A 27,623-nucleotide genomic window follows, 5' to 3' on the forward strand; every position below is an offset into this window, starting at 1 on the left:
AAATGAATTCTTGAAAAATAAGTGGGAAAAGGCTCATAACTGTTGTCTTGATTCTAAACCAAGCTGAGCATAGTTAGTTCTTCCTTAGTGCCAGGCGTTTAACCTAAAGGCACAAGAATCCTGTCAAATCTTGGAAGCTCTGGTTAGTACTTGGACAGGAGACTGCCAATGGATATCCTGCTGTAGGCTGTATTTCAGAAGAAGGAACTGGCAAAACCTTGCCTAAGTATTCCTTGCCTAAGAAAACCCTATGAAATTAATGAAGTGACCACATGTCAACGGGTGACTTGAAGGCACATGCATACACACACTAATAAAATTAATACCACACCAGTGCACTCTCTGTGTCACTAACTTGCTCTGATACTGATATAATATCTTTCATTAATTTTAATAATGTATCACTTGTTGTTTGTTGTGTGCCTTCAAGTAATTTCAGATTTATTGTGATTCTAAGGCAAGTCTATCATGGGATTCTTGTGGCAAGATTTTCAGAGGAGGCTCGCCACTGCCTTCCCTTGAGGTTGAGAGAGTGTGACTTGCCCAAGGTAATCCAGTGGGTTTCATGGCTGAGCTGGGAATCAAACCCTGGTCTCCAGAGTCATAGTCCAATGCTCAAACCACTACACCACACTGGTTTGTCACTGTCATATATTCTGTAATATCTAAAGATAAATGATAGCATTTAACCATACAGGAGAGTACATGCTCCCCATTTAATGTCTTCTGAATTTGTTACATAAAGGAATAAAAAAGACAACCTTAATTTCCCTGGAGCATGTGAAACACATTCTACCATGGTACACTAGCTATTTACACCTACCTTGCATTCTTAATCAAATTGCTAATGCATGAAACATATTTTTAACTCTAGGATATTTGATTTTATCTCTTAAAAACAGATGATCCATCCAACACATGCTTGATGTATTGCTCATTGTCAACTGATTTATTTAACCCTCACCACATGAAGAACGCTTTTGCCATTGTTCAAGTACATAAAGCTGATGATTCCTGACAGCTGAGCGACCTCTTGGACCTTCTCTTGACTGTTCAATATCTTCAGAAGAAGTCTGGTTTATGGGGGAAAAGTAATTTCATAAGATATTTCATGTGACCAACAACCACATTCTAATTTAACAGCTTTTCATGATCAGAGACATCTTTTCTTTTTAAATAAAATATTGTAAACTGAACATGTGAAACAATCACATATTCTCTTTTCCAACAGGGCACTTACATTCTTTATGTGAGGCACATCAGGCATGTTATTCAAAACTGGTTCACATACAAACCTATTAGGATTTTTAGAGGCAGCAATATACAGTTGAAAACAAGCTTGCCCAAACTGTTATTTTATTGAATGCACACACCTCTCATTTTGGAAGTAAATAAAGCTCATTCACTTAGCATACTACTTCCAATTATGCACATTGCCATCTTTTAAAAAAACAGAGTTACTGATAAGCATCAGGGTTTTTTTTAATATAAAAGCTTTCTCTTATCATTTTTTTACCTGGTCTTCGTGTTTGCCAATTGTACTAGTAGCAGAAGTAGCTGCATTACTACTATTATAGCCAGATGTGGGCCCTGAAGACAAACTGAGGGTGGAGTCTGTGCACAAAGTGCTTGTGCTTGCAAGAGTCTTCAATTTAGCTTCTCCCTATAAAGAACAAATCAGTATTAAGACAGTGATAGAAAGAGGGCTATTTTAGAATTGATTCACCCAGCTACAGAGGCCAAGATTTTACTGTAAATGTGGGTGTGTGTATGTAAAGTGAAGCAGAGTTAACATGATAGCCCTTAATTCTAGGCAACTGCAGTTTAGTTTAATTCTGTTTTAATGTGCATACTAACAGTTTTTAAAAATTGCATTGTGTTTTTAAAATCTTGAACATTGCCTTTTATACTGGGAAAAAGGCAGAATATACATTTAATAAATTCAGTAATGCATTTATTTAATAAAATAAATAATGCATGCAAAGTCTTGCTCCATGAGTGAAAACTGATTTAACGTAATAGTTTTGTGTCTTATCTTCTATGGAACCCAAGGTGGTGTCCATAGACTTTAAAACACTCTCTCATCTAAGCACTATCACACTCAGACCTATTTAACTTTTCCAAGGTTGTTGCATCATGTGCCTTAAGACCATGAGGTGCAGCCCTATACTAACACAAACTGACACACCATCTCCAATAGTTAAAAATTTGCCTTCTGCAGTTGAAAATGTAACTGCTCTCGAATACGTCTCTTTTCTTGCTCAGCTCTTTCTCGAAGTTTGTCCCGTGCACGAGCAATTTCTGATTTAGTCTCCTCTCGGGCCCTCTGATAATCTCGAAGCAACAACTCAATCTCTGAGGGATGCTGGATTCTCATTTTTGGTTCTTGAACTCTAAAAGAAAAAAAGAGTAAAAAAGAGCAATGCAGTGAATAACAGGACAAAGTGTTAAAATAATCTCCCAACATTACCAGTAATAATTTAAGACATACACACAGAGGCTTCATTATAAATTACATAACAAATTAAAGTTTTGAAAGTAACTTTCTCTAGTTCTTTGAATGCCGCCTTTTTCCCCTCTTTATATACTCTAATCTGGTGAGGGCCATCTAATGGTGGATGACAAGCATTTGGAGTTCATTCCCATCAACATAGTGTGATGGTATTGTATAAAAGAACAGAAACAATATCAAGCCAACACTTCATAGCAGCGAGCCCAATTAAGAGTTTCTCAAAAATAAACCAAGCTACATCCCAGATAGGGGAGGGGGGATTTATTTATTAAATGCATAAACCACACCTTCCACCTACCTGGTGCCTGATGCAATGCATTGCAGAAATTTTAAAAATTATACAGACTTAAAATTAAAAAATGCAGAAGTAAAAGCCATATTGTACAATAAAATGTCATGTAGCATTAAAATACATTTAAAATTAAAATGCCACAAGAAAAGTTGCATGTGATTAGAGACCTAACATAACCATTTTTACTGCATGTCTAAAGCAAGATGAAGAACAAGTTCATCTCACCTCCTTTGGAAGCTGCTTTTGAAAAGACCTGGTCTTGAGTACATACCAATCTAACTTTCTCAATGGTAGGACATCTAAGCCTAATACTTGTTCATTTTTCTAACTACAATGGGGGAGAAGGAAATTGGATTTCAGACAGCAAAACAGATAGAAAAATGCAAAAAGATTAAAAAAGAGCTCCCTGCTATTTCTTTTTAAGCCTAAATGCGACTGTCAGTCCAACTAGAACAAAACCAATGGATCAATAGGAACTTGGTAAGTCAATACTTCCATAACTTCCACTTATTAAACAGATCTAACCCAGGTAAGTTATACTCTCCCAACCTTAGATGATGGCCCCCTCTGAACAAAGCTTGCCAAGAAAATGCTATGATAGGGTCTTCATAAGTCAGAAATGACTTGAAGGCACACAACAACAACAATAAACTTTAGTTGGAACCAACAGCTGGATTTTAACCCTTTAAATTATGAGCAGATTCACATGGAAGACTTCTTTCATATGGCAAACCGGCTTATTTCTGACCCATTCCAGCACTAGCCATGGAGATTTCTATTATCACATCCAGAGCAATTCTTAAAAAGCCTGAACCTGCTTAGAGAAAAGAATTTTTCTGAAGAGAAAAAAGAACTCACCAAATGTGTAGATGATTATGGGATGAGATGTGGAGTATGCAAATCAGTAGAAGACCATGTGACAAATTACGTTTGGCCATATCCTCATACATAAGCAAGACATAACTTCACATAACATTTTTAAAAAAAATCTCTACACTATCTGGAGGTCTGATTATATTTTGATGATGGAGAAAGATGAAATAGTTCGAAACAGATTCTAACTTTGACTTTCTTGAAGTAAACTGTTCCTCTGTCTGTTCAAATTCATCTTTGCCACTGCTGTATAACAACATGTAAAGTGCTTCCAAATAGCTCTCATGCCATCCCACCTTGTATTTTCCACCACATCTCGTCTCAATTGCTGTAGGTATTCACGGCGTCGGCTAGGGAGATCGATCTCTCGCTGATTTGTGTCCTGTTTCTGCAAAAGACTATGATGCTTCTGTGGACTTAGACTACGACTCCTTCTGAAACATTGAAGTCTCTCCTCTCTCTGCTTTCTCAATGTTTGGATTGATTTTCTGTGTCTGTAGTAGAAATGGGGAGAAAGAGGTTGATGCTTCATCCTTAAATTGGTTTAAACTTCAAACAACAAGAACACAAGGGGGATGAAGAAATTCTAGATACTAGAGGGGAAAATGCCTTCTTTGACACATGCAAATTTGATTCTAAGGTTCTTTGTTCAGCCTAACAGTGTATCCACACAGTAACTAATAAAGGGCTTAGGTCCCCATTTTCCCTGCTGGGAAGAGGTGGAGCAAAGACTCGTTCTGAACTAATAAAGCACTTAAAGGAAAAGTTTCTGCCAGAACTTCAGCTTAGTACCAATAGTGGTATATCACTGCTGTTGTCCTGTGGGCTGTGGATGGGGGAAGCTGCCTCCCCCTTTATGAATTACAGCCTTTTCCTCTGAAGATGTATATATCCATAAAGCAGAGATGGACAAAGCCCATGGCTACACATAGGGTGGTCCCCAGCATGTATTTGATCAGTCATGTCCTTTGAAGGTTTCAAGAGATATAACTGGCCACTTCAGGGCATTACCTGCTTTAAGGCTTGAGGAATGTTTTGCTAAACCATAAAGGACCAGAAATTACCTCCAATTATGCCTCCCTGGGCATGAAATAGTCCCCCCACCACCATGACCAAAGGTGCTTCTTGAAGTTTCTGGGGGCACATTTAGCTTATTTCAGGTAAAAGATGAACATAGGAGTCAAAAATGGTGATGGGCACTCTTGGGTGGGCAATGCTGTCCAATGAACATTAGAATTTGCCCACCCTAGTGGCAAATTATTTTCACTGTTACATCGGTATATTATGGTTACTTTGTCCAGCAGTAGAATAACTTAATGTTCCCTGCCACTGCCACTCTATTGCAAAGAACTTGGTTTTCTATAAGGAAAAAAGATAAGTGGTGTGCTGAATAAGTATCAATAAGCAAAAATTACTCATTTGAAGGCTGAGAGACACTGTTTACCTTCTATTACACAAGGAAGCTCTTATTATAGTACTTTGAGGGTAGAATCAGAATTCAGATGAATCCCCTGGGTGAAATGGGTACCTATGTGTTACATTTTGCTCTACCCTATTTCAATACAATTTAGCAGGGATCTGATATCATTGCTCACACTGTACATTACCCCACTTCCACACCACATCACTGGCTACTTGTGGGAATATGCATAGCACATCTATGTCAAGGTTCCAAGTAAACTCTTCTTACACATTACAGAGGGGTAGAACTAGACACAGGGATGTTGTTGGCAGCAAAAGCAGAAATGTTTTTTCATAACATCCAACTTTAACACATCCCAACAGATCTTGTAGGTACTATTGAACAACCAATATCTAAAAATTTTACTGGAAAAGTTCTTCTACTGTTAGGCAACACTTTAATACAAGAAAATGTAAAGTAATTCACCTTTCATAGAGTTGCTGTTTTATGGGTATTGATGTCAAATCCTCCCCTACTCCACTCTGAAGAATCCTCAGTTGTGCATCTGTTTCCCCAATGCCATAAGTTAGCTTTGCTTCAGTGAGTTCCACAGTAAGAGGTTGTTGATTCATATCTAAATGTATGCCAGACATAATCTGGGCACGCTCTTTTCTCAGTCTCTCAATCTCTCTAGCCCTCCTTTCACTCAGCAGGGATCTTTCTTCTATTTCAGTAGATCTTGTGTTCATTGTCTTCCTTTCTGCCTGGCTATGGAGATCATTAACACTCCGAGTTAGGCTGGTTAAAGAAGAGTGAGGACCTCCCTTCACCCCACACCAGTTGCTGAATTTATTGTGCAGGGGCAGGTCACGAAGACTATAGCTTCGAAGTCTCTGAGTCTTCACCAAGGAGGTATTTTCACTTAATAGGATTTCAGTATTACATTCACTTTCAGTATCAGATCTGTTATCAGTGTCATCATCTGCATCATTATTATCTTGCATATCATTCATTTCAGACTTTGAAAAAGGGCAGCATTTTTCATTTCTCTGATTGAATTGTGGAGAATCAAGCACACAATCAGTGGCCCATTCACCTTTTAAAAATGAAGGTGTATGCTTCTCATTTAAAGACTTCTGAATAGACTTTTTACTTGGTGAATATTCAGAATTTCTAGCAGGGCTATCATAGTTGATTCCATCTGAGAAATTTCTTGCCCTTCTTGTGTCTATCATCTGACAAAAGGAATGTTCCACTGGAATGGTTTCTCTGTGATCATCCACTAAAAAGTCACCATGACTAGAAAGTTCTAAAGTGCTGCTTGAATGATAGAGTCTTTTGGTGTGAACTGCAGTATGTGTGTTAATGGTAAACCTGTGCATTTGTTCTGAATCATCTAAGCTCCTTGAATCAAGCTCTTTTGCTGTATTCTTATCCAAAACCTTTCTAGTTATCTTGCACATTTCATTACATTCTCTAGATGCGGTAGACTCACTCTCTACTTCAGTTTGTGAAGAAGTATCTACAAGTGACTCCCAAGAATTCAAGCTATACTGTGGCCCTGCTCCATTCTTAATGAAACTGGTATGTGAATTAGCAGTATCCACTTGTTGTCCAACACTTCCTTTAAAAGAACAGGTGGATTTGTCGGATAAAGTTTGGTGGTTGATTGTACTGGCACTAAGTGTCAAAATTGGGGAGGAGGCTCGGTCAACTAGCAAGCTCTTCTTAGAGTAAAACTCTTTTGTGTCTGCACTACTAGTTTTAGCAGCAAGTTGTTTATCTTGAGAGTAGTATGCTGGGAACTGAGAAAAAGTGGAGGCAGGGCAATTAGCTACAGTAGACTCATGTTTAGAACCAAATGAAGATAATGTAATAGGAGAAACTTTGGGTTTACCAAGAGCAAGTGCTGGTGGAACATTTAATGACATTTTTGGCACTTCTGATAATGAACTGGAGCTTTGCTTTAGGGTAGACTGAGAAATACAAAAATTTTCTTGAGCATCAGTAGGACGGCTTCTTATGTCAGGCACGCTCTGTGGTATCTCTCCTTTGCTTTCTGACATTCTTTCTTTAGTCAGAGCTGCAGTATCTGAATGCACTAACTTCACAATAACATTTACCTCCTGAGACTTCATCAGTTCATTTCCCACATTAGTACGGATATGTCTTTCCTTGATTTCACTTTGAGAGTGTCCTAAAATATTAGTTTGAATACCTATGTCTTCTGTTGTTTGGGTACAGCTGTTAGACATGGCAGCTCTTATGCTCTCTTCAGTTGCTTTATGGCCACTCTGCTCACTATCTTTCACCGTTTGTAAGGACAAATTCCCTAGTAGTTCAGAAGTGTTGTGAAGCAGCTGTGAAAGGTGCATGGAAAGATTTTGCACACTTGACCAAGAAGAAGGTTGTTGGACTGATCCCTTGCCTGGCTCAGTTTTTCTTGCAGATATATCCGTGTAACTTCTGCGGTGCCTCTTCTGTCTTTTATGTCTTGGTGGAGCCTCTGTCTGTGTTTCCTGTTCACAAGTGAGTACTACATTTGATTTACTGGGGGATATATCTGATTCAGAAGGGTAAAGTAAAACAATTTCATCAACTTGCAAGGGAGTGCCTCCAGACTGCTGGGAGCACCTCACATTTGAAAGAACATTTTCACAATATGAAATGTTTTTTTCCTGAGTTGTTTCAAGTTCATCATGAGAAACATTGGTGTAATGTTTGCCACTTTCATCTGAATGAGTAATTTTAAAGCCTTCTCTTGCAACGTCCCATCCTTGGAGATCTTCTGTACTACTTATGGTGCTGGACAACATTCTTGCATTAGCGTAAGAACTGAGGTGAGAATGGAAAGGAGAGTTTTGAGAATTCAAGCCATTATCTACACTAGAACATCTCATAACCATTTGATTATCCAAATTTAGTGGGGGTGGGTTACTGGAGACATCACTTGCACTTCCAAAAACATATTGTTTCCAACCAATCTTGCAGTGTTCATCTTGCTGCCATGGGTGAATATAAGGGTTGATATCACTTGAACTAAAATGCATTGCATCTTTATTGTCTTGGAGTAGTTTGTCTGTTGTGTCCATTTGAGGTCTTAGTCTTTCACTTTCACCTAAGTTATATTCATGTGCTGAATTAACATTATGTGAGCACTTCCTTGTTTCTCTGTCTACAGAATTGTTTGTGGAGTGAACAACAGCTATTGGACAGTGAACAGGGGAGAGATCTGAAGAGTGACTTCTCAGAATTCGTTCTCTACCATTTCTTCCATCACAGTGACTAGAGTGGTGGGCTTGAGTTGATTTTTTCTGAAATCTGGGTTTACATTTATTTGGGAGAACACCGTCTGCTTTTAATTTTGATTCACTTTCAATTTTGTACAGATTATCTTCAGTTAGAGATGAGGGCTCAACACTCATATTCAACTCCTGTAATGATTTTGAAGCAGAACGTTCAGAAAAGTCAGCTTCAGAAGTTTCTGAAGCAAATTCAGAATTAAACATTACCACAATAGTTGGTGCTGATAAACTGTGAGACTGTAAACCTGGCCTCTGCCCATCTTCCTTGCTTCTCTTTGCACTCTCTGAAGTAAAAACTGTATTTTCTTTCCCAAGCATTTCTGGTGCAGGCTCTTCTTGCATAGTCAAATAGGTGCTACCTGATAAATATTTGGAAGATATGCTGTCATTTATTACTGTACTGTTTGGCTGATCTGTCTTCATCACTTCACATGCATTTATGTAATTATTATCTGTATCTTTGGTAGGGATATTTACTATACCACTCTGGTTATCCACTTGTGATGTATTTTGATCTCCTTTTATATCATGGTTTGAATTTAACGTGTGATATGAAGTTTTGACGAAGTCTTCTGAAAAACTCTTTTGCAGGGGAGCTGTATTCCTTCGACAAACTCCTGATTCCTGGAAGATTTGCTCAGATTTAAATTTACTACAGCCACTGCAATCTGAAGAAGTGTTTCTCTGAGAGCTAGATTTATTGTCAGTTAGTGGCATACATGTATTTTCTTTTACAAGAGAAAGAGAAGTTGTTTCTGAAGCACACAGTTGCTGGTCGAGCATCTCAGAATTATCACACTGACTTTCCTGCATTTGACTAGTAGCAAGTGATGGACAGCTTGCTGTAGTAGCACATAGGGAGGTGTGCCTTTCAGTTTCACTATGGCTCATGTCATAGGTAAGACAGGTTTCTGAAGACAAGAAAGAGATATCTTGAAAAGCCTGATGACAAAACATCTGATTTTCTGGTACTCTAAATGCAGCTGAAGAACAGGGAGCCAAAAAAGCATCTTCTTGTGAGTCAACACACAGTCTACGTATTGAAGACGTTAGGCATTCTGGGGATGTTGAAGACTCTGAAGTACCTGCATTTTTAAGCACAACAGAAGTAGATGGATCTCCCAGAGAACATGAAGAGGACAGTATTATTTCCTCACTGTTTGTTTGTTTCAAACTATGTTTAGTAAGCAAATTTCCTTCTACAAATCCTATTTTTGTCCTGTCCATGTAGTTCTCCAACTGTGAAGACACATGGTTTTCTAGCTTATGCAGACATTTGGGGAAATAATCTTGACCTTGTTTTTTGTTCTGATTCACTTCTATCATTCCTTGAATGTTTTTTGTGCAATCACAGTGACTGGTAATTTTTCTGTCTTGTTGGACAGTTTCTGTTAGGATAGGAACATCAAAAAAATTTGAGTCCAAATATTTGCTTTCCTCAAAATAAAGATCATTGGCTTTATATTTGTCTGTATGGCATTCCAACAAAAAATTTGGAAGTGTTGTTGAACTGTTCCAGTGACTAGCAGAGTATTCAGAAATGTAAGAATTAATATTGCATCCTGAAGCACTGTCTTCACCATAATGAGCATTTTCCCATAGGGCTTGGTCAGAATGCCCTGAAAGATTCACTCCCTCTTCAGATGTTGCCCCAATATCATTTGAGTGTCCCACACAGAGATCCTGAGAAGACTTGCTTGCAAGAGTTTCAGTGGTTTCTTCCTGGCTTCCTAATTCTCCAGTGAACCGTTCACTATTTATTTGGCATTCTGTTTTAATGCAATTATCTAAGTGTTGTTGTATCTGATCATATTGCTGTAACAAATGTAATTCTTTTTGACTTGTAACATTTTTAAAATCATCTTGAGAAGACAGCACAGGTAATGAAACTATTAGTTCCTCTTTATTTTCACTTAATATTAAAGGGGGTACATCTGAGTCTGATCTAGTACTTTCATTCTGAAGTATGTTTAATGAATTTAAACCCTGTTCTGACCAACTGTCCTCTCCTTTGTTGTATTCACTATGAGATCTGCCCATATCACAGCTTGTACTTCCAGGTGAGATCAGCTCTTTGGGAATAATTGCTTTGTTTTGCACAAAATCACTAACTAGTGATTCAAGGCATTCTGTAGTACTTGATTTTGAACACGCATAATCTTTAACAGGAGTCTGCTCAAGTGCAGTAAAACTAGCTAATTTATTGGATACTGAGTCTTCCTTCACCTTTCCATCCTGTTGCATCTTAACAGGAAGAAATGTAAAACATTTATTTTGCTTGACAGTGTCAGATGGTGAATTATTTATTTCTCCTGTACACAATATTCCAGCCTCCAAGCTACTGTCCACTTGTGTTTCATAGTACTGTAGAAGTACTTCACTGCTAGTATTGTTGCTTGATGGCACTGCAGGGCTGCTTGGTACAGAGGGACTTCTCTTCATATTTCCTTCATTTGTAATTATTGTAGGAAAAGAATGACTATATGCAAGCTGATGAGGAAAGCTTTTAACAACCACCGAAGGCAAGTCACAGTCTTGGTTTGTACTTTGTGGTGGGTTTGTGTGGCCACTAGGTATTGAGTCATCTATAACATTAGCTTTATTCCTTGAAAAAATATGAGGTACCCATTCCTTTTCTTCCAATACCTCACTTAACATGGTTCTACTATTTGAAAATAAATTACTATATTTGTTCTCAGGTAGAACCTCAGTTTGTAAAATATCAGCTTCTGAATTTTCATTATTTTCTTCTAATTCTTCCCTTTCCTTTACTGGTTTAAAAGTGTATGAGCTTTGTGCATTGATACCTTGGCCCAGTAACTCTGCTGTAGTCAATTTTACTGGGGTTATTGGATGTGTCGTCTCTTTCTCCTTAGGTAAAGAGTTAGAAGGCAAACATTTATAAATGTCTAGATCAGCAAAATTTACATTTGAGTGTTCTGGCATAATGTTAGGAAGATAATTTGTACAGGAAGATTTATATGCATTAATATTCCCAACAGTGCTGAACTCTTCACTGATTATACACTGATTAGTTATAGCTCTACAATCAACTGAACCACCATCTTTACAATTATCTTTCAGTGTTTCCTTCATGACACCCATGTAACTGCAAAGACTTGTTGAACTTTCATCATCATATGTTTCATCAGCAGAAATACATGCTGCTTCTGCTAATTGATATACACTCTCCTTTTCTTCCAATTTAGAAACAGAAAAGTCTGTTTCTGGATTTTCAGTATCACCTTGATTTGTTCTGTTAAGGTCATTATCAGAATTCATAAAAGCATGGACTGGATTCTCTTGAAACAATACAACATTTTCATCAGTGTACAATTCTGTTAACTTTGAATTCACAAATTCTTTATTTTCTACTGCATCATTTTCCCCTTCATCCGATCTTTGAGAACAAACCTTGCCCACATCAACTTCCTTTTCTTGCTCAGTCTTACGGTACATTATCAAACTTTCTATTAAACTGGTTTCATTGTTTGTAATTTCTTTTTTATCTTCTTCACTGCAGTTTAAAGTGTTCTCTTCCCTGTGCTCAATGATTATTGTAGATGCTCTGGGTTCATAGAAGAGTATGTTTTCTATAGTCTGGTCAACTTCAGTAGATTCATCACATGAGTCACCTAAGTCTAATACACTGTGAGTTAAAACAGTTGAGTTAAAAAGCACACCTTGTACAGTCTTTTCAGGGTCTTGTTTTATGTCTGCCAGACAACTGCTTTCTGTTGAATTTCCTTGGATTTCATTACAACTAACGCCAGTTGTCTGAATGCTGGTATCCTTCTCCACTGCTATTTTTGATACACATGGTTTTTCTTTGTTAACATTGATTCCCACTTTATTTATTTCTTCATTTGTCACTGTCAATAGTTTCTTACAACCGTTCTCATGATCACTACCAAGCCTCTGAACCAAATTGCAGCTCTCAGACACTGCCATATTCTCTACAGTTCGACTTTGAGAGTCAATTCTAAGAAAATTCTGCAAGCATTTATTCTGATTATATTTCATTTCCAAAATGTCACATTCCAACTTATTGACACTATTTATTAATTTGGTGAGTTCTTCAGAATTTATTGTCTTACAATTATGTTCACCCTTATTCTCCTCACAGGCAGTAAAGGCTTTAGTAACAACTCTATCTTTGTCATATTCAGATTCTTTATTCATATGAAGATTCTGTTCTTGGGAGGCCATGGTTGATACAACTCCATCATTTCTGGAGCAATCGTTTTCATTAAAGAGCATATGCAAACCTGAATCTTCTTTCCCTTGACTAAAGCTGTTCCCAGAATAGCCAGTTTTTAAAACTGCATGGGAATTGCTAAGTAAGACTTTAGTTTGAAATTCAGCATCATTTTTTAAACTCCATTGTTCATATTGACCTTCTTCTACCTCTCTAAATGAGGGGACCTCTAATGCAGATTCTGTTAAGACATCTCTGTTCTCTTGCATACTGACCTTCTCAGTCTCAGATGTTTCCACTGGTAGAGCAAACTGATCATTGTGGTTAAAAGCTGTGGTCTTAGACTGATACAACTGCTTTTCTGTGACAACTTTTTCTGCAGATAACTGCTGGCATCTTTTCTGCACCACCTCAGTATTATTTTCACCACATCTCAGCAAATACATTTGGTCAGCAAGACATTCCCCTCCATCATTAGTATGCTTGCTTAATTTGTCACACAGGTAGAAACTTTCATCATTAAATAATGTTTTATCATTTGAAAACAAATATTCAGGGTCTTTATAGCTGCCATTTGTTGAACACACTGAAGTCAAGTCAGGAGATTCATCAGGTAATGAGTTGACAAGTTTCTCTACATGGTTTAACTCAAGTACCTTTGAGTCCCTTGCACTGCTATCAGAGTCATAATCATCCCCTTTTTCAATAGTTCTAAAGAGGCACTCTTCAAAATTAGTATTCAAATACATTCCTCCTTTTTGTGAAGAGAGAGTATTTGGTACAGAAATTAATGAGTTATTTTTAAATCCTTGATCCTTGGAAATCTCAGGATAGACTGAAGAATCAGAAAGACCTTGTTTATCTGATATTTGAGATGAACCATCTGTCCCTGATGCTTCTTTCAAATAGCTAGGTGTTTGCTTCCATTCGCCAGTAGATCCAGGCTCTGAGAAATCAAGTTGCTGACAAACAGACTTAAATGAAGAGGGAGCACAGTAACTATGTTTTGTAGGAAATGTAGAAAGAGACAGTGATGATGTGGCTCCCGGAGCATCAATCTCAAGATATTTCCTTGTTTCTGGTAAAGGTACTGATGGTGTTGCAGATGAAAGTAGCATTTCAATATTGTTTGGCTCATGAGAAACCCAGTAAGGCTTTTTGTAACAAGAGACAAATGATAATTCAGCAGCTGACTGCCTTAAATCATCTTTCTTCATCCATGATTTGTTAACAGGATGTAGCTGAGCAACCCGAAATTCTGTGTGATCTTGGGAAGAAGGCATTGCTATTATGGGGCTACTCTTTCCATTTTTCAAGTCATAGGACAACCAAGCATCTGGCAAAACTGGAAGATTTTCACCAATAGAGTGTGATATTTGATCAAGTAAGCCAGCTTGTCCTGAAAAACTGATTTTCATCTCTTTTACTGATTGGTCACAAGGACTACTAGAACTATGCTGTCCACTGGCATCCAGATAAAAAGAAGAACTAGTATTCAGATTCAAATAATCAGATATTATAGTTTCACTACAGGTCTCAGGATTGTGCTGTTTGTCACTCTTTATTTCTTCTGAACTTAGATTTTGCATCTTCCAAAAAAGCTCTGCAGGAACTTCATCGCATGACTCTAACTTTGATTCTTCTCCTGACAGTTCATCCGCATCACCTAGACTATCAAGAGAAAAGCTTCGCTCATTCATAGTTAGATTACTGCCTGACACAGAAATGTTTGCCGTTAGTGAGAGAGGCTGATAATTATTGTCTTTGCAAAATTTAGTATCTTCTCTGTGAACTTCAGGAATATGCATTACACCTTGGCTTTCACTTTTATTTATTTTTCCTGTAAGTGAATCTTGAGACATCTGGCTGTCATCACTTTCAGAATCTTCCAGGTTGACAGTGTCAATTTCAGTTGATTCCTCCTCATGAGTCAGTGGCTCTGTCAGGACTTTAGCATTAGCACATGAAAGAGAATCCACAGAATAATTACTATCTGTATCGGAAAACTCTAGGTCTTCATCTTCTTGCCAGCTCCTCAGTGGGCCATGAACTCCTTTTGAGATTCCAACACTCAGTAGTTCAGCACTGTGCCATCTTTTTTCACTATGACAGAGTGGTATGGGTGTGTTTATATTGGTAAGACTTCTTGCTGAAGTTGCTACCTTTAGGATTTTAGGTTCGTCCACTGATGAACTGTCCTTTGTATTTCTTTTCACATTCTTTGCTGTTTGACTTAGCTGTTGTAATGGTGGTTTGCCACATACTGTTGATTTTTTAAAATCCTGAATAGAATTTCCTGGGAGTGAACTCTGGTGTTTCTTTCTTTTATCTCTTCTTACGTTTCTACTACCTTCCAGAGATTCACTCTTTCCTAGGTTCTTCTCTGAGTGGTGATTTGAGTCCCCTGGTGCCTTTGCTTTAGCTCCTTGTTTCACAGTTTCAGGGTCACACTTTCTCTTGAAATAGTCAGGAGAAGTGGATTTAGGAATATGGGATTTAGTTCTGGTTTGCCTCGGTTTGTTATTAGATTTCTCCATTATTTGGTTATCTTGACAGATAAGAGAAATAATTTCTGTATTAGTACTATTATGTTCCACTATCCCTTTATTTTTAAAATATAATGACTTCTGGTTCTTTATTATCTGTCCCTGGGCTGTGCAAGAGCCATCTCTTTCATCATGAATGCTGTCTCTTCTAGAAGGATCATAAAGTGTTCTAGGAAGATTCTCTATAGATAAAGATTTCCTTAGTGAATTGGCTTTAGGACATCCATAGCTGGGCGTTGAGGTAGATAACTGAGAGGGATCCCTCTTCAGGGAAAAACTGAAAAACAAAACAAAAACAAAAGTAGAATTTTAAAAAGTAAATTAGTCTCCCATATCTGTTTTCATTCTCTTCAGTGAGGGTAGATGTCTCTAGTACACCAAAGAACCCACATAAGGGAAACCATACAAATGCATTGAATATGGGAAGATGTTCAGTGATAGACAAGCATGTACTAAATGTCAAACTATCCACACAGGTGAGAAACCATATAAATGCAGGACATGTGGAAAGACCTTTTCTCACAGTGTCATATTACATTTATATCAGAGGACTCACACAAGGGAGAAACCATATAGTTGTTGGAGTGGCCATCTGAACTTACATCAGAAAACTCATAACGGACAGAAACTGTATAAATGCATGAAATGTGGAAAGAGCTTTTGTTGTAATGACAGTTTACATTTATGAAGTCGAAGGCTTTCATAGCCAGCATCCATAGTTTTCTGTGGGTTTTCTAGGCTATGTGGTCGCATTCTGGAAGAGTTTATTTCTGACATTTTGCCTGCATCTGTGGCTGCATCTTCAAAGGGGGGCAGGCAAAATGTCAGTAATAAACTCTTCCAGAATGTGGCTACATAGCCCAGAAAACCCACAGAAAACTATAGTTTACATTTACATCAGAGAACTGACAAAGGGAAGAAACCAGAGAAATGCATAGAACGTGGAAAGAGCTTCAGTAGGAATGGACCTCTACGTTTACATCAAAAAATACACAGACATAAGACAAAGCATTACTCAAATCAAGTCAGACTACTGCTGTATGATTCCTCTGATCAACCAAGGGTGTACATTTATTGTTTTAGTGAGGAAAAAATTACTGATGGGTATAGAGAACGAAGGGTTGTTAGCTCCAGCTCCAAAGCAAGTCAGTGAACCAGATATGGCAGTGGTCTCGAGAGATGGAGTTTGAATGGAAGGGAGTGGAAATGACTGAGAGCAAGATGTGGGGAATGTAGAAGAGGAGGAAGATATGAGGTCACCCAGTTACCTTCCCTCTCCCTTTATGTCTTTGGTCTCCTTTATGGCTTCTCTAGGGAGCTGGGTAGGTTTATCATGGAAAAGAGATGGTTAAGAAGTGATATGTTAGCCTTGTTTATGTATTTGAAGGAATGTCACATTGAGGTTTGAGCAAGCTTGTTTTCTGCTGCTCCAGAGATTAGAACATGGAACAATGGATGCAAGCTACAGGAAAGAAGATTCCACCTTAACATTAGCAGGAACTTCCTGACAGTAAGAGCTGTTCCACAGTGAAACACATTCTCTTGGAGTGTGGCAGAGTCTCCTTCTTTGGAGGTCTTTAAGCAGAGGCTGGATGGGCATCTGTCAGGGATGCTTTGATTGTGAGTTCCTGCATGGCAGGGAGTTGGACTGGATGGCCCTGTGGTCTCTTCCACCTCTATGATTCCTGTGCTGGGACTTCCTAATCCCTCTTAAAATTTGATTGTGTATTCCTGCATGGCAGGGGATAAGACTGGATTGGCTCTTGTGGTCCCTTCGTACTCTATGCTTCTATGAAATTCTGTAAAAACATTCCAGGCTTCATTATTCACTCTCAAAGTCACAATAAAATAAGAACAACTAACATGTTTTATTTTTTAAAACTGCTGCAAGGGGGGGGGGGGGGACATTCCAAAGAGCTAAATAACATGAACCTCTAAAAAACACCTTAATTCTCAACTATGCTAAGAAAGACTCAGAAATGGGATGCTCCTGTTCTTACTGCACAATTGCATGAAGATTATCATAAGATGTCCAGCGAAGTCACACTCATCCCGTCTTTCTCCTGTCAATGAAGTGGAATAGTTCCATAACTTTTTATTCATGGAGGTTTCCCGTGAATAAAAAGTTATGGGACCATTCCACTTTATTGATGAAAGAAGGACGGGATGAGCACAATGTTGTGGGATGTTGTGTGATAATTTTCGTGCAATTGCATGATAAGAATGGGAAGATCCCGTTTCTATCCCATCCTTTTTCTCCGTTTGATCTCCAGTGACTCAGTGCCACTGATTAATCAATAAAAAATTATTTGATATATTTATTAATTAAAAATGTCCTAGGTCAGACATGGTAACTGAAAAATTGTTTACCTGTAATGGGGGAGCTGAGGATTTAAAACAGCACTGCACCTGCATTTTAAGGAGTTTGAATTTGATTCTGGGTTTGAGTATTTGTAGTCCCAGGAAGTGGCTGTGGTAACTTGGTTCAATGACTTGGAGAGTTTCACATTATCCTCACTGATCCAGCATGTAGCTTCTAACTGTTCCAAGTTTTTCTTGGCTTCTAGCAATTTTTGTTTTTTCACAATCCTCTCCAAATGCAATTTAACCTTCTTCCGACTTAAATGTCTTTCTGCTTTCTTCAAAGAGTATTTTCGTAGAAGTTCTAGCTGTACCAATTTCTTCTTGTTCTGCTCAGTCACAGAAGGGCCAATCTCTGATTCCAATATATTCTGGATTCCAGCTTCTGCATATGATTTGGTATCTGTCTGCACAGCAGATTCCTGCTGCTGCTGGGCAGCTAGACGTTTCGTTTCATCAATGATCCATTGATGGTCTAAGAATAAACAAAACAAAGCACAACAACCAGGATGGCTGGTCAGTTTTACCATATTCATAGTTTACTGAAAATATTATCTGTTTGACAGAATAATTAACTCTGTGTACATAGAATTGCAAAAGAACAATGGGATTGTGATCTTTGCAGACAAAAATTCAGTTTTGAGAATAGTAAAACCAAGCATCTGTTGTAATATCTTCTAGACAGAAAAACTGTCCAATAATCTTACAGAAACCTCAAGAACAGCATGACATTGTGAATGGATTCATGAAATTCACTTACCAATAAATAAATAAATAAACAAACAAACAAACATTCCACATTCTCATGCTACTTAATTAAAAACTAATCTCAATTTCATGACGAATAACCTTTGGACTATAATGTATCTTAAATGGAAAACTATCTTTAGATAGATTTTTCCTGAAAAAGCATTTAATCTTAAAAATCCAATTTAAATTAAAGATATTATTTTTAATTTTTAAAAAATTATTGATTTTTATTCACCCTGCTACCTCACATTAAGAATAAGGAGTGAAAGAACCCACTCACAGCTAACTGTAGAAATTGGATCACCAACACTGTTAGTCGAAATGAGAATGAAAACGATCTTACTTTCTTTGATCTGCTGATTGATTACTGCTTGCTCATGTTCTAGTTCTTGCTCTGCTTTAATCTCTCCATCCAAGATCTGCTGCTGTAATTCTTCAACATACAGTTGCTGCTGTTGAATTTTGTTTCTCTGGAGAATTTCTTGGCTTTTCTGCTTTGGCTGGCATTCTTCATGCACAGCCCCTCTCTGTTCACTGTTAGAAAATTTGACAAAGATTTTAGTCAGGGAAAGCAACATATTTGTGTGTTACATGTATTTTCCCTTAAATCAAATATATGCTTTAGAAGTGTCAGTTTGTACAATGAAAGATTCAGGCACCACTGAAGTATGGCAAAGAGGATGGCTTACAGGAAGGATGTGTGTGTGTGCACGCACATGTGCACACGTGTGTGATGTCACAGTAAGGTCAGAATTCTCACTGGAGGCATTAAATAAAAAAGGATCAAAAGCAGTATCCTCATGCAGTCCTTTCTGTGATTTACAGTTGACTAAGCTATGTTGCAATATGGCTTCTGATCTCATTAAGTGTTGAGGTTCACTGTAAACAAAAAAATAAAATGTTCTTTCTGTGTTAATTTTAACACACCTAAATAAGAAAAATTCAAGTTTTGTTTATATTTTCTAATGTAAATGTTTAAAATTCAATATTAGAAACAAATGTATTTAATTTACTTTTTGCTCATCTGTTTTAATCCAGCAAAAGAAATTCCAAGAAAGACTGTCTTATTGTGTGCTGTGTATCTTCAAGTTGAACCTAGCATCAGATTTTCTTGGCATGGTTTCTTCAGAGGTGATTGGCCACTGCCTTCCCCTGAGGCTGAGAACATGTGACTTGCCCAAGGTCACCCCAAATGGGTTTCATGGCTGAGCTGGGAATCGAACTTTAGTCTCCAGAGTCATAGTCCAACATTCAAACCACTACGCCACATTGGGCTCTTTAACAAAAATAAATGGAAACTTGTAGAATTTTGAAAAGAATCACTACCAAAAAGCTCCTTGTGTTAAGCACCACAATCCTACCATTTGTTTATCTTCAGGGTGGGAATCATGCAATGCACATATACTGTTGCACTGACCTTTTCAACAGCCCTAGCCACCATAGCCAGTGATAAGGAATGCTGGGAGCTTTTATCCAACAATTATTATTTACAGATTCACTGGTTTTGTAGCACAGTATTAGCCAAATCCATTCATATCCACTGAAAACATTTGCCAATACTATTTCAGTACTGTATTATTTCTACAGTGCCTTGGAGTGTGGTGGAGTCTCCCTCTTTGGTGCTTTTTAAACAGTCTGGATGGCCATCTGTTTGGGGTGCTCTGATTGTGTATTCTTGCATGGCAAAGGGTTGGACTGGATGGCCTGTGAGGTCTCTTTCAAATCTATGATTCTATGATTCAACCTGTGAATATTGTTTCTCACCACCATAAATTATGGTATAGTAGTACTAATTCCTGAATTACTTGAAGGCTATGAAAATTTTAGCATCCAAAAATCTTTCTATGCCCTGAAGTCATGTTTCTATCAGTGCTTTTTATTCAGATGGCTCCGCTTAATCTAGAAAAATAAAATAAAGAAAAAGGCTTAAGCCCCATTAAAGTTTGTACAAATCAACAGGGCTAAATTGGTCACAAATCTCCTTTAATTATTTCTTATAATTTATATTCTTCTTATTTCATTATCTTTTCCAAAACAGAACAAGCTATTTAAAAAAAACCACTCAATTTAAATAAGAAAAAGAGTCAGGTTCAAAAATTAATTAGACCAACTCCAGAACAGCTCTTTTGATAGCTGCTAAATGAGATGTTAACCAACTACTAGACCCCAATCTTTTACATGGTGAAGCTCCATCTGATAAAATATGTACCGGTGCATAAGAATCACATACATGGTTACCAAAGCAATTGGTAATGGCCACTATAATACATAGGGTACAGGCCTTTCTAACTATTCATAGATCAAGCTTTGAAAAACAGTTCTTATAAATGTATTAGCACATACTGGGATGACAGCAGGGCAAGGCCCTATGCCTTTTGCTCCCTCAGTTATTTATGGTCTATATGTAGAAAATTATAGCCTTTAGTGTTTGCTTTAAATTTTAGAAGTCACTGGTTTTAATGCTTCTCTTTTTCCTAACAATATTTTTTAATCTTAGCAAGCTCAAATACTTAAACCAAGAAAGAAGCATCTTTTTTATAGTCAGAGCACTAGGACCACTGCAATAAGGAGACAGGTAATGAAGATTCATCCAACTTGACATTTACATCACACTGGCAATGACGAATGCCTAAGGCTCTTCTACTGCAATAATACCAGACATCCTAAAAATGGAAGGACCTGGTTATGGTATCATTTAATCCACAATCAATTCTGAGATTTAAAAAATAAACATGAATGACAATGTTTAGACTGCCATGATATATAAGCCTGTTGTTTGTGGCTAACAAATTATAGATTAACTTTAATGACACTAGTAGAAATTTTATGTTCTGTACCTCTTTCCAAAAAGCATCCGATATAAAGAGGAATTTGAAGATAAAAATAATAAGTAATATTTTCCCATTCTAAAAGCAGGCCTTTGCATCACACAGTGCTCCCATACAGCTATTTTACAGGTTCACAGAAACATCATTTCCCACATACTGGTATAAATGTTTCAGGTACTCTTAAATCTCTGCATTTCAATAATCCAGAAACATTCCTCCTTACTTAGGTTTACCTTCTTTCAAATTCAGTTAATGCAGCCTTGCTAGCAAACAAAACGATTTTATCCAGGGAAAGACAAAGGATAACCTTGTTTTGTTTCTCCAGTCTTAAATCTCTTCTTTGAATAAGATATGTAAAGCCAACACAGCACTAAGGAGAACTGCGTGTCTTTATGAAATACAACACATATTTTGAACTAGAAATAATAAACAGTAACAGCATTATTGCAGCATTAGTACTGATGTTAAGAAATAGTAAGGAAACAGGTTTTCCTTTTTAAAAATATCCACTGACCTTATCCACACCAATTTATTGGAAACATTTCCAGGAGTATAAAAAAAGCTGGCTTGTTTTTCATCTTCTCTTTCCACACATGAACTCTATAGTAAGCATACTAAATCAACCTTTCGTAGAATCATATTTTTTTCTGGGCTGTTTTGTCATCAGCTTCATGAGATCCTATTGTATAACTCCTTCTCTCCCTAAAGCAGCTCTAAGGCTGGTGCAGAATCTGGCGGCTTCTACAGCATAATGCAGTTTCAGTAGCTATGGCAGCAACAGCCTGGTAATGAAGCTGAACATTTTGCTGCGAACATATGAGGCTCAGAACACAAAATTCAACCAAAAGAGAAAATAAAGTCCATCAAAAATATAGCTTTCTTGATTTTAAAAAGCAAAGGCTTAAGATAAATATGAAAATGTATTTCTTCTTAAGGATTCCCTAAATATGAGGTGCATTTTATTTATTCCTTTTTCAAATTTAAACAAGAGAAATAGGAAAGATGAAAAAGGTTTCACAAAGCTGCAAGTATTCCTGCAAATCACTAAAGGCTGACACTTAAAAAGTCTGAGTTACAAGATAACAAGCCCATCCACCGATGTATGTTTCTCCAACACATCTCCTCCCTAGCACATCTATCCAATCAAGAGGCTGTTTTGTATACTACACCATAACCTCAGAATAACACACAGGAGCACAAAAAAACTACAGCAACCATGCAGGCCCACATGGAATTTAACCTAACAGCTCTACAGTTGTACTGTAAAATTCTGGACAGAAATTGGTGTTTCTTAAAGCTCTTTTTCTATTAAACAGCTGGAATGCATGCTTGGACTTGATTAAGAGGAAAAGGAAAGCTCCACACAAATTTATAATCCTTATACTGTTGAATATCTCAGTATTTCTAGATGGAACAGCATATCTATCCAGATAGTGCTTCCACAAGTTCAGAAGATCCTGCTGAATGGAGTGAACTGTGGTGAAGAGGTGGGGCAGAAAGGGCTCCTTGAAAATCAGGCAGTGGCACTTTCTGTGAGTGAAGCCCTTCTACCCACAGATGAGCAGAATCTGACTGCAATCCACTGTCTGAAATCCTGAACCAGTTTCATGTCTGAAAATCAACCATTTTCAGTTATGGACCATGTTATTTATTTACCACTCTGAAGAAAATTCATTGTGAATTGTAAAAACTGGACTGTGAAAACAAACAATATACAATATGCTCAGTTGCCTGTCATCTTTATAATTTAGTATTTTACTGTTTACACCAGAGGTGGGCAAAATGCGGCCTTCTGCTGCATGCATCCTCCCAGGATAATTTTTGTGGCCTGCAAAGGTCATTTTATTTTTGCAACATGCCCTACAATTTACCTCTAGAGGCTGAGGAGGGCATTTCTACCATATATGGACCCCCAACAGGTCAAAACAAATTTGATTTCTACTATTAAGAGCAAAGTTCATGACTATTATTTCAGGACTTAAATATAAGCATTAAAAGAAGCTTTATTACAATAATTAAAACACCAGCAAATAATTATAAAAATTATTTCATTGCTTAACAGTTTAAATGAATAAGGACTATTACAAGCACTGTGATTTCTGTGTCTGAGACCTAAGGATGATCCCTTGAGAAATCACAGGAGATGGGCTTTAGTGATATCATTAAGAAAGATAGAAAAAGCATCAACCACCACTGTACACAATACACCATTAAAAAATCAAAAAGTCTAACAAATGAGAAAAATACATACATACACACACAAACTTTTCAAGGCTTGCCCTGAAATTACTTCCCCTCACCCTGAGGAGCAGAGGAAAAGGGGCATGCCCTGAGACTCGGTGCAACACCCTGGTATCTGAAACCCCAATGAGGGGGAAAGTGTAAGGATTTGGTGGGCTGCACTGATTCTCCATGGAACCCTGGAGAGCAATCCTCATTATCACCTCCATGCTGCCACCCCCACCCCACAAATGTTTGCATTTTTACCCCTAATTAGCCAAAGGGACCCCCAGGATAAGGGAAATTGTGCTACTGATCATTTTGCCACACTTTCAGTCATTTCTGGACCCCCTTGCCCTTTTCTTATGCCTGGAAAGGACTTTGTTTAAACCAGGAACTGACTAGACTTCCTGTTTTGAAAAGGAGGACGCTACATGACAAATAAAGGACTCTACAAGCCAAAAAAAGATGTCCAAGGCCTGACAAGATTACCAACATCATCCACAAGATCCCAAGAACCTGGAGACACTATTTGCTTTTTTGGGGTAGGGATATGGGAACTCTTGGAGATGCAAAAATTGCAGTGGAACCAGAGGTGGCCTATGGCTTGTTCTATCTCCCTGCAATCTGAACCATTGATTTGTTGATTAAAAAACAACAAGATATTTAATGACCACTATAAATTAAAGTTAGAAGATACAATTATACTTACTCAGAAATAATGCTACTCATGTTTAATTATTAAAACAACAGATTTCAAATATTTTTTAAAAAACCAATTAGGGGAACAAAGGTTTTAACAAATTATTTCCAAACTTGCATCAAAAGACCACTCAACACTACTGCACCAATTATGGTCATGCTAAATCAATTTGTTTCTAGGTCACCATATTGTTAACAAGCAATTAGAGAAAATACAACTCTATTTTTGAAACTTTTTAACAGAAAAATCCGAATCCAGATAAATGGCATCTTAGCTCATTCAGATCCTTATTTACCTTTTTGTTTCAGGTGGAGAAAAGCTATAGGAAAGTGAAGGGAAATTTCCATCCAGATCTAGCCAGTCAAGAGATCTACAGCTCACCACAGATGAGGGGTCACTAATCTATTTTAAGAAAAGAAAAGAGAAGGAGGTAGGCAGGCAGGCAGGCAAAAAACTAGAAGAGTAAACTCACCTTCTTTATCAATGTGCCTAATATTTGCTAAGGAAGATTTGCTGTTTATGCTGTGTACCTTCAAAGATAATATCAACTTATGGTGACCCTATTGCAGGTTTTCTAAGCAAGAGATATTCAGAGAAGGTTTGCCATTGTATTTCTCTTAGACCAGGGGTAGGCAACCTACGGCCCGCGGGCCGGATGCGGCCCAGCAAGGCCTTGGGACCGGCCCCAGCCTGGTCCTGCCGCCGATTGCCACCAGAGCCTTTGGTCTCTCGTGTGAGGGCGTGGGGCCTTTGGCCTATCAGGAGGAGGCGGGCAAGGGGGGGCAAGTGGCAGGCAAGGGGGGCAATTGTCTATAGAAGCCTCAGAAACATGCATTTATATTAACATTTTTTTAAAAATCAGCAATTTTTTTGGTGTGTCCTCCTTTTTTTAAAAAAAAATGTCCTCCATTTGAAAATGTTGTCCTACATTTGTCCTGGTTTATTTATTTATTTATTTATTTATTTATTTTTTAAATTATTTATTTATTTATTTATTGGCTTTGGCCTCCCAGTTGTCTGAGGGACAGCAACCCGGCCCCCAGCTCAAAAAGGTTGCCTATCCCTGTCTTAGACTGACAGAGGATGACTTGCCTAAAGTTACCCTGTCCTGGTGGCACAGTGGTTAAATGCCTGTAATGCAGCCACTCACTCACAGACCATAAGGTTGTGAGTTCAATACCAGCCAAGGGCTGAAGCTCAACTCAGGCTTGCATCCTTCTGAAGTCATTAAAATGAGTACCCAGATTGTTGGGGGCAGTTAGCTTATACATTGTAAACCGCTTAGGGAGTACTTAAGTGCACAGATAAGAGGTATAGAAATGTACTTGCTATTGCTATTGCTACCCATGGCTGAGTAGAGATTTGAACCAAGACTCCCATGATCCTGTTACATTACTCATTAAAGAATATATCCCCTGCTCCATAGAACCTAGAATCTAAGTCACTGGAACATAAAATTTAATCTTATCTTCATGTTCTAGGTTAGGCATTATTCAAGCACGCCATGAATCAAAAAAGTTTTGCAGTAGTGACAGTAAATAATGACTTTGCATGTCTATACATAGTATTCACTTGTCTGGTATTGCATTCAAGTTTCTTCCACTGTTTCTGAATTTCAATGTGCCTAATATAAAGGGAACAATTTCTGTACAACTATTGAAAAATAAATATTAAAGCACAAGAGATGTATTATTCTCCCCCAAAATTCTAATTTCACTTCACTATGTTTAGGAGCAGGTCTTGTGGAATACTCTTATAGATTTTATGTTCTTGTGTTGCAGCCCTAAGATTTGATGTGTGAGGGGCTACACACATGGAATACAAAATAATGTGTAGTTCAATAATTATATAATTTATATATTTATTACCAGGACTATACCATTAAGTCAATAAGGATTAAATTCACTGATTGCTAAAACAACTCAGAATAATAAGGTATTAGCAATGTGTTCAAATTATAGCCAGGCTAAGTTCAACACTCATTTGACATCTTGGTGTGAAATTATTACTACTGGATCTCATGCACACATAAAAGGAATTAAGAACAGCATATATAAACAGCCAAGCCTGCTTCAGTAAATTGTTTAAAGACTGAAAAGGAGACAAAAGGATGTGAAGGAAGAGGTGAGTTAGACCTCCCATGGCAAGGAATTTGAGAGTATGTGTACAAACCAGTGAAAAGGTTTTCGTCCCTCATCTTGATGAAACATGGGTCTGGGACACACAAATGGATTTCTGTTGATCTTAATATTGGGGGGGGGTCTCATGTTGGAGAAGGGAGTGCTTTAGGTATCCTACTCAGTGTTTTAAAGGACATTTAATTGGTCCAATAAATGAACCAGGAGTAAATGCACTTGTTTTAGCAAGAAAGTAACATATTCCTAATACCTCCTCAATAACGTGAGCACATTTTGGCTAAGCTGATGTTTCCCAAAAGTCTTCTATGGTAGCCCAAGTAGAGTGCATTACAACCCTGGCTAGATCTGCCTTTTTCAGGATTAGGTAGAGTTGACATGTCAGACAAAGGTATATCTGCCAGGGCCTTTCAATCAAAGCATTTAAAATCAACAGTAGTTCTAGGAACATCCCAAGCTAGCTTTATGGTTTCCATGGAAATACCACAACATCTGGAGGGAATCCCTGTTTCTGGGCTAGCTGTTTTATTGACCGCTAGCACCTCTTTTTTCTTTGGAATAAATTTCATTTTGTTCACCCCCATTCAGTGCATTGTAGACTCAGTTCAGGACCTGATTGTGATGAAAAAGAGAGGCAAAAGAAAGTATCAGTCACATGGTGCAGCTGGGAGACGTGTGCTCCGATGAGAGGGCCCTTAAAACTGGGGTCCCTCAAGGAGCCATTCTGTCTCCCATGCTATTTAACATTTACATGAAACCGCTGGGAGAGATCATCCGGAGACATGGGGCGCGGGGTTATCAGTACGCTGATGACACCCAAATAATTTTCTCTGTGTCTCCGACTGATGCAGTGACCGAGGATGGCGTCTCTCCTCTCGTGGCCTGTCTGGAGTCAGTAATGGGCTGGATGAGGGAAAACCGACTCAAGCTGAATCCAGAGAAAACGGAGGTACTTGTGATAGGTTCCCCTGGTCCAGGAATGGCGGTGGTTCCACCTGTCCTGAACGGGGTCACGCTCCCTGTGAAGGACTCCGTGCGCAGTCTGGGGGTGCTTCTTGACTCGTCCCTTCACCTGATTGCTCAGGTGAATGCGACGGTCAAGAGCACCTGTCATCAGCTTCGGCTTATTCGCCAGCTGCGCCCATACCTGGCCCAGAGGGACCTTGAAACTGTGGTACATGCTCTGGTAACCTCGAGACTGGATTTCTGCAATGCACTCTACATGGGGCAACCCTTATACCAAACCCGGAAGCTACAAATGGTACAAAACATGGCAGCCAGGCTGGTCACTGGTACTTCCAGGGCCAGCCACATTACACCGGTGCTAAAAGATCTGCATTGGCTGCCGATTCGCTTCCGGGCTCAATATAAGGTGTTGGTGATGACCTATAAAGCCCTAAATGGCTTGGGCCCAGGATACCTGAAGGACCGCCTCTCCCCATACATTCCGTCCCGCACCCTCAGAACATCTGGGCAGCAACTACTTAGGGTTCCCAGG

General features: G+C 38.2%; 1 protein-coding gene across 3 annotated transcripts in view; it reads right to left on the minus strand.

Annotated features, from left to right (window-relative positions):
* STARD9 (StAR related lipid transfer domain containing 9) overlaps positions 1-27,623 on the minus strand; it is a 138,754-nt gene that overhangs the window by 10,244 nt on the left and 100,887 nt on the right. For all 3 annotated transcript variants that reach the window (XM_089521870.1, XM_089521871.1, XM_089521873.1), the window contains 8 exons: positions 24,286-24,392; positions 18,583-18,773; positions 17,499-17,964; positions 5,566-15,405; positions 3,974-4,171; positions 2,213-2,393; positions 1,517-1,663; positions 965-1,073 (listed from right to left, as the gene is read on the minus strand). In XM_089521870.1, the coding sequence (XP_089377996.1) occupies positions 965-1,073; positions 1,517-1,663; positions 2,213-2,393; positions 3,974-4,171; positions 5,566-15,405; positions 17,499-17,964; positions 18,583-18,773; positions 24,286-24,392 (11,239 nt within the window). The remainder of the gene's footprint in view (positions 1-964; positions 1,074-1,516; positions 1,664-2,212; positions 2,394-3,973; positions 4,172-5,565; positions 15,406-17,498; positions 17,965-18,582; positions 18,774-24,285; positions 24,393-27,623) is intronic.

Source organism: Sceloporus occidentalis, unplaced genomic scaffold (genome assembly GCF_023333645.1).
Source record: "Sceloporus occidentalis isolate IW3139 unplaced genomic scaffold, rSceOcc1.0.p SCAF_4, whole genome shotgun sequence".
NCBI lineage: Eukaryota > Metazoa > Chordata > Lepidosauria > Squamata > Phrynosomatidae > Sceloporus > Sceloporus occidentalis.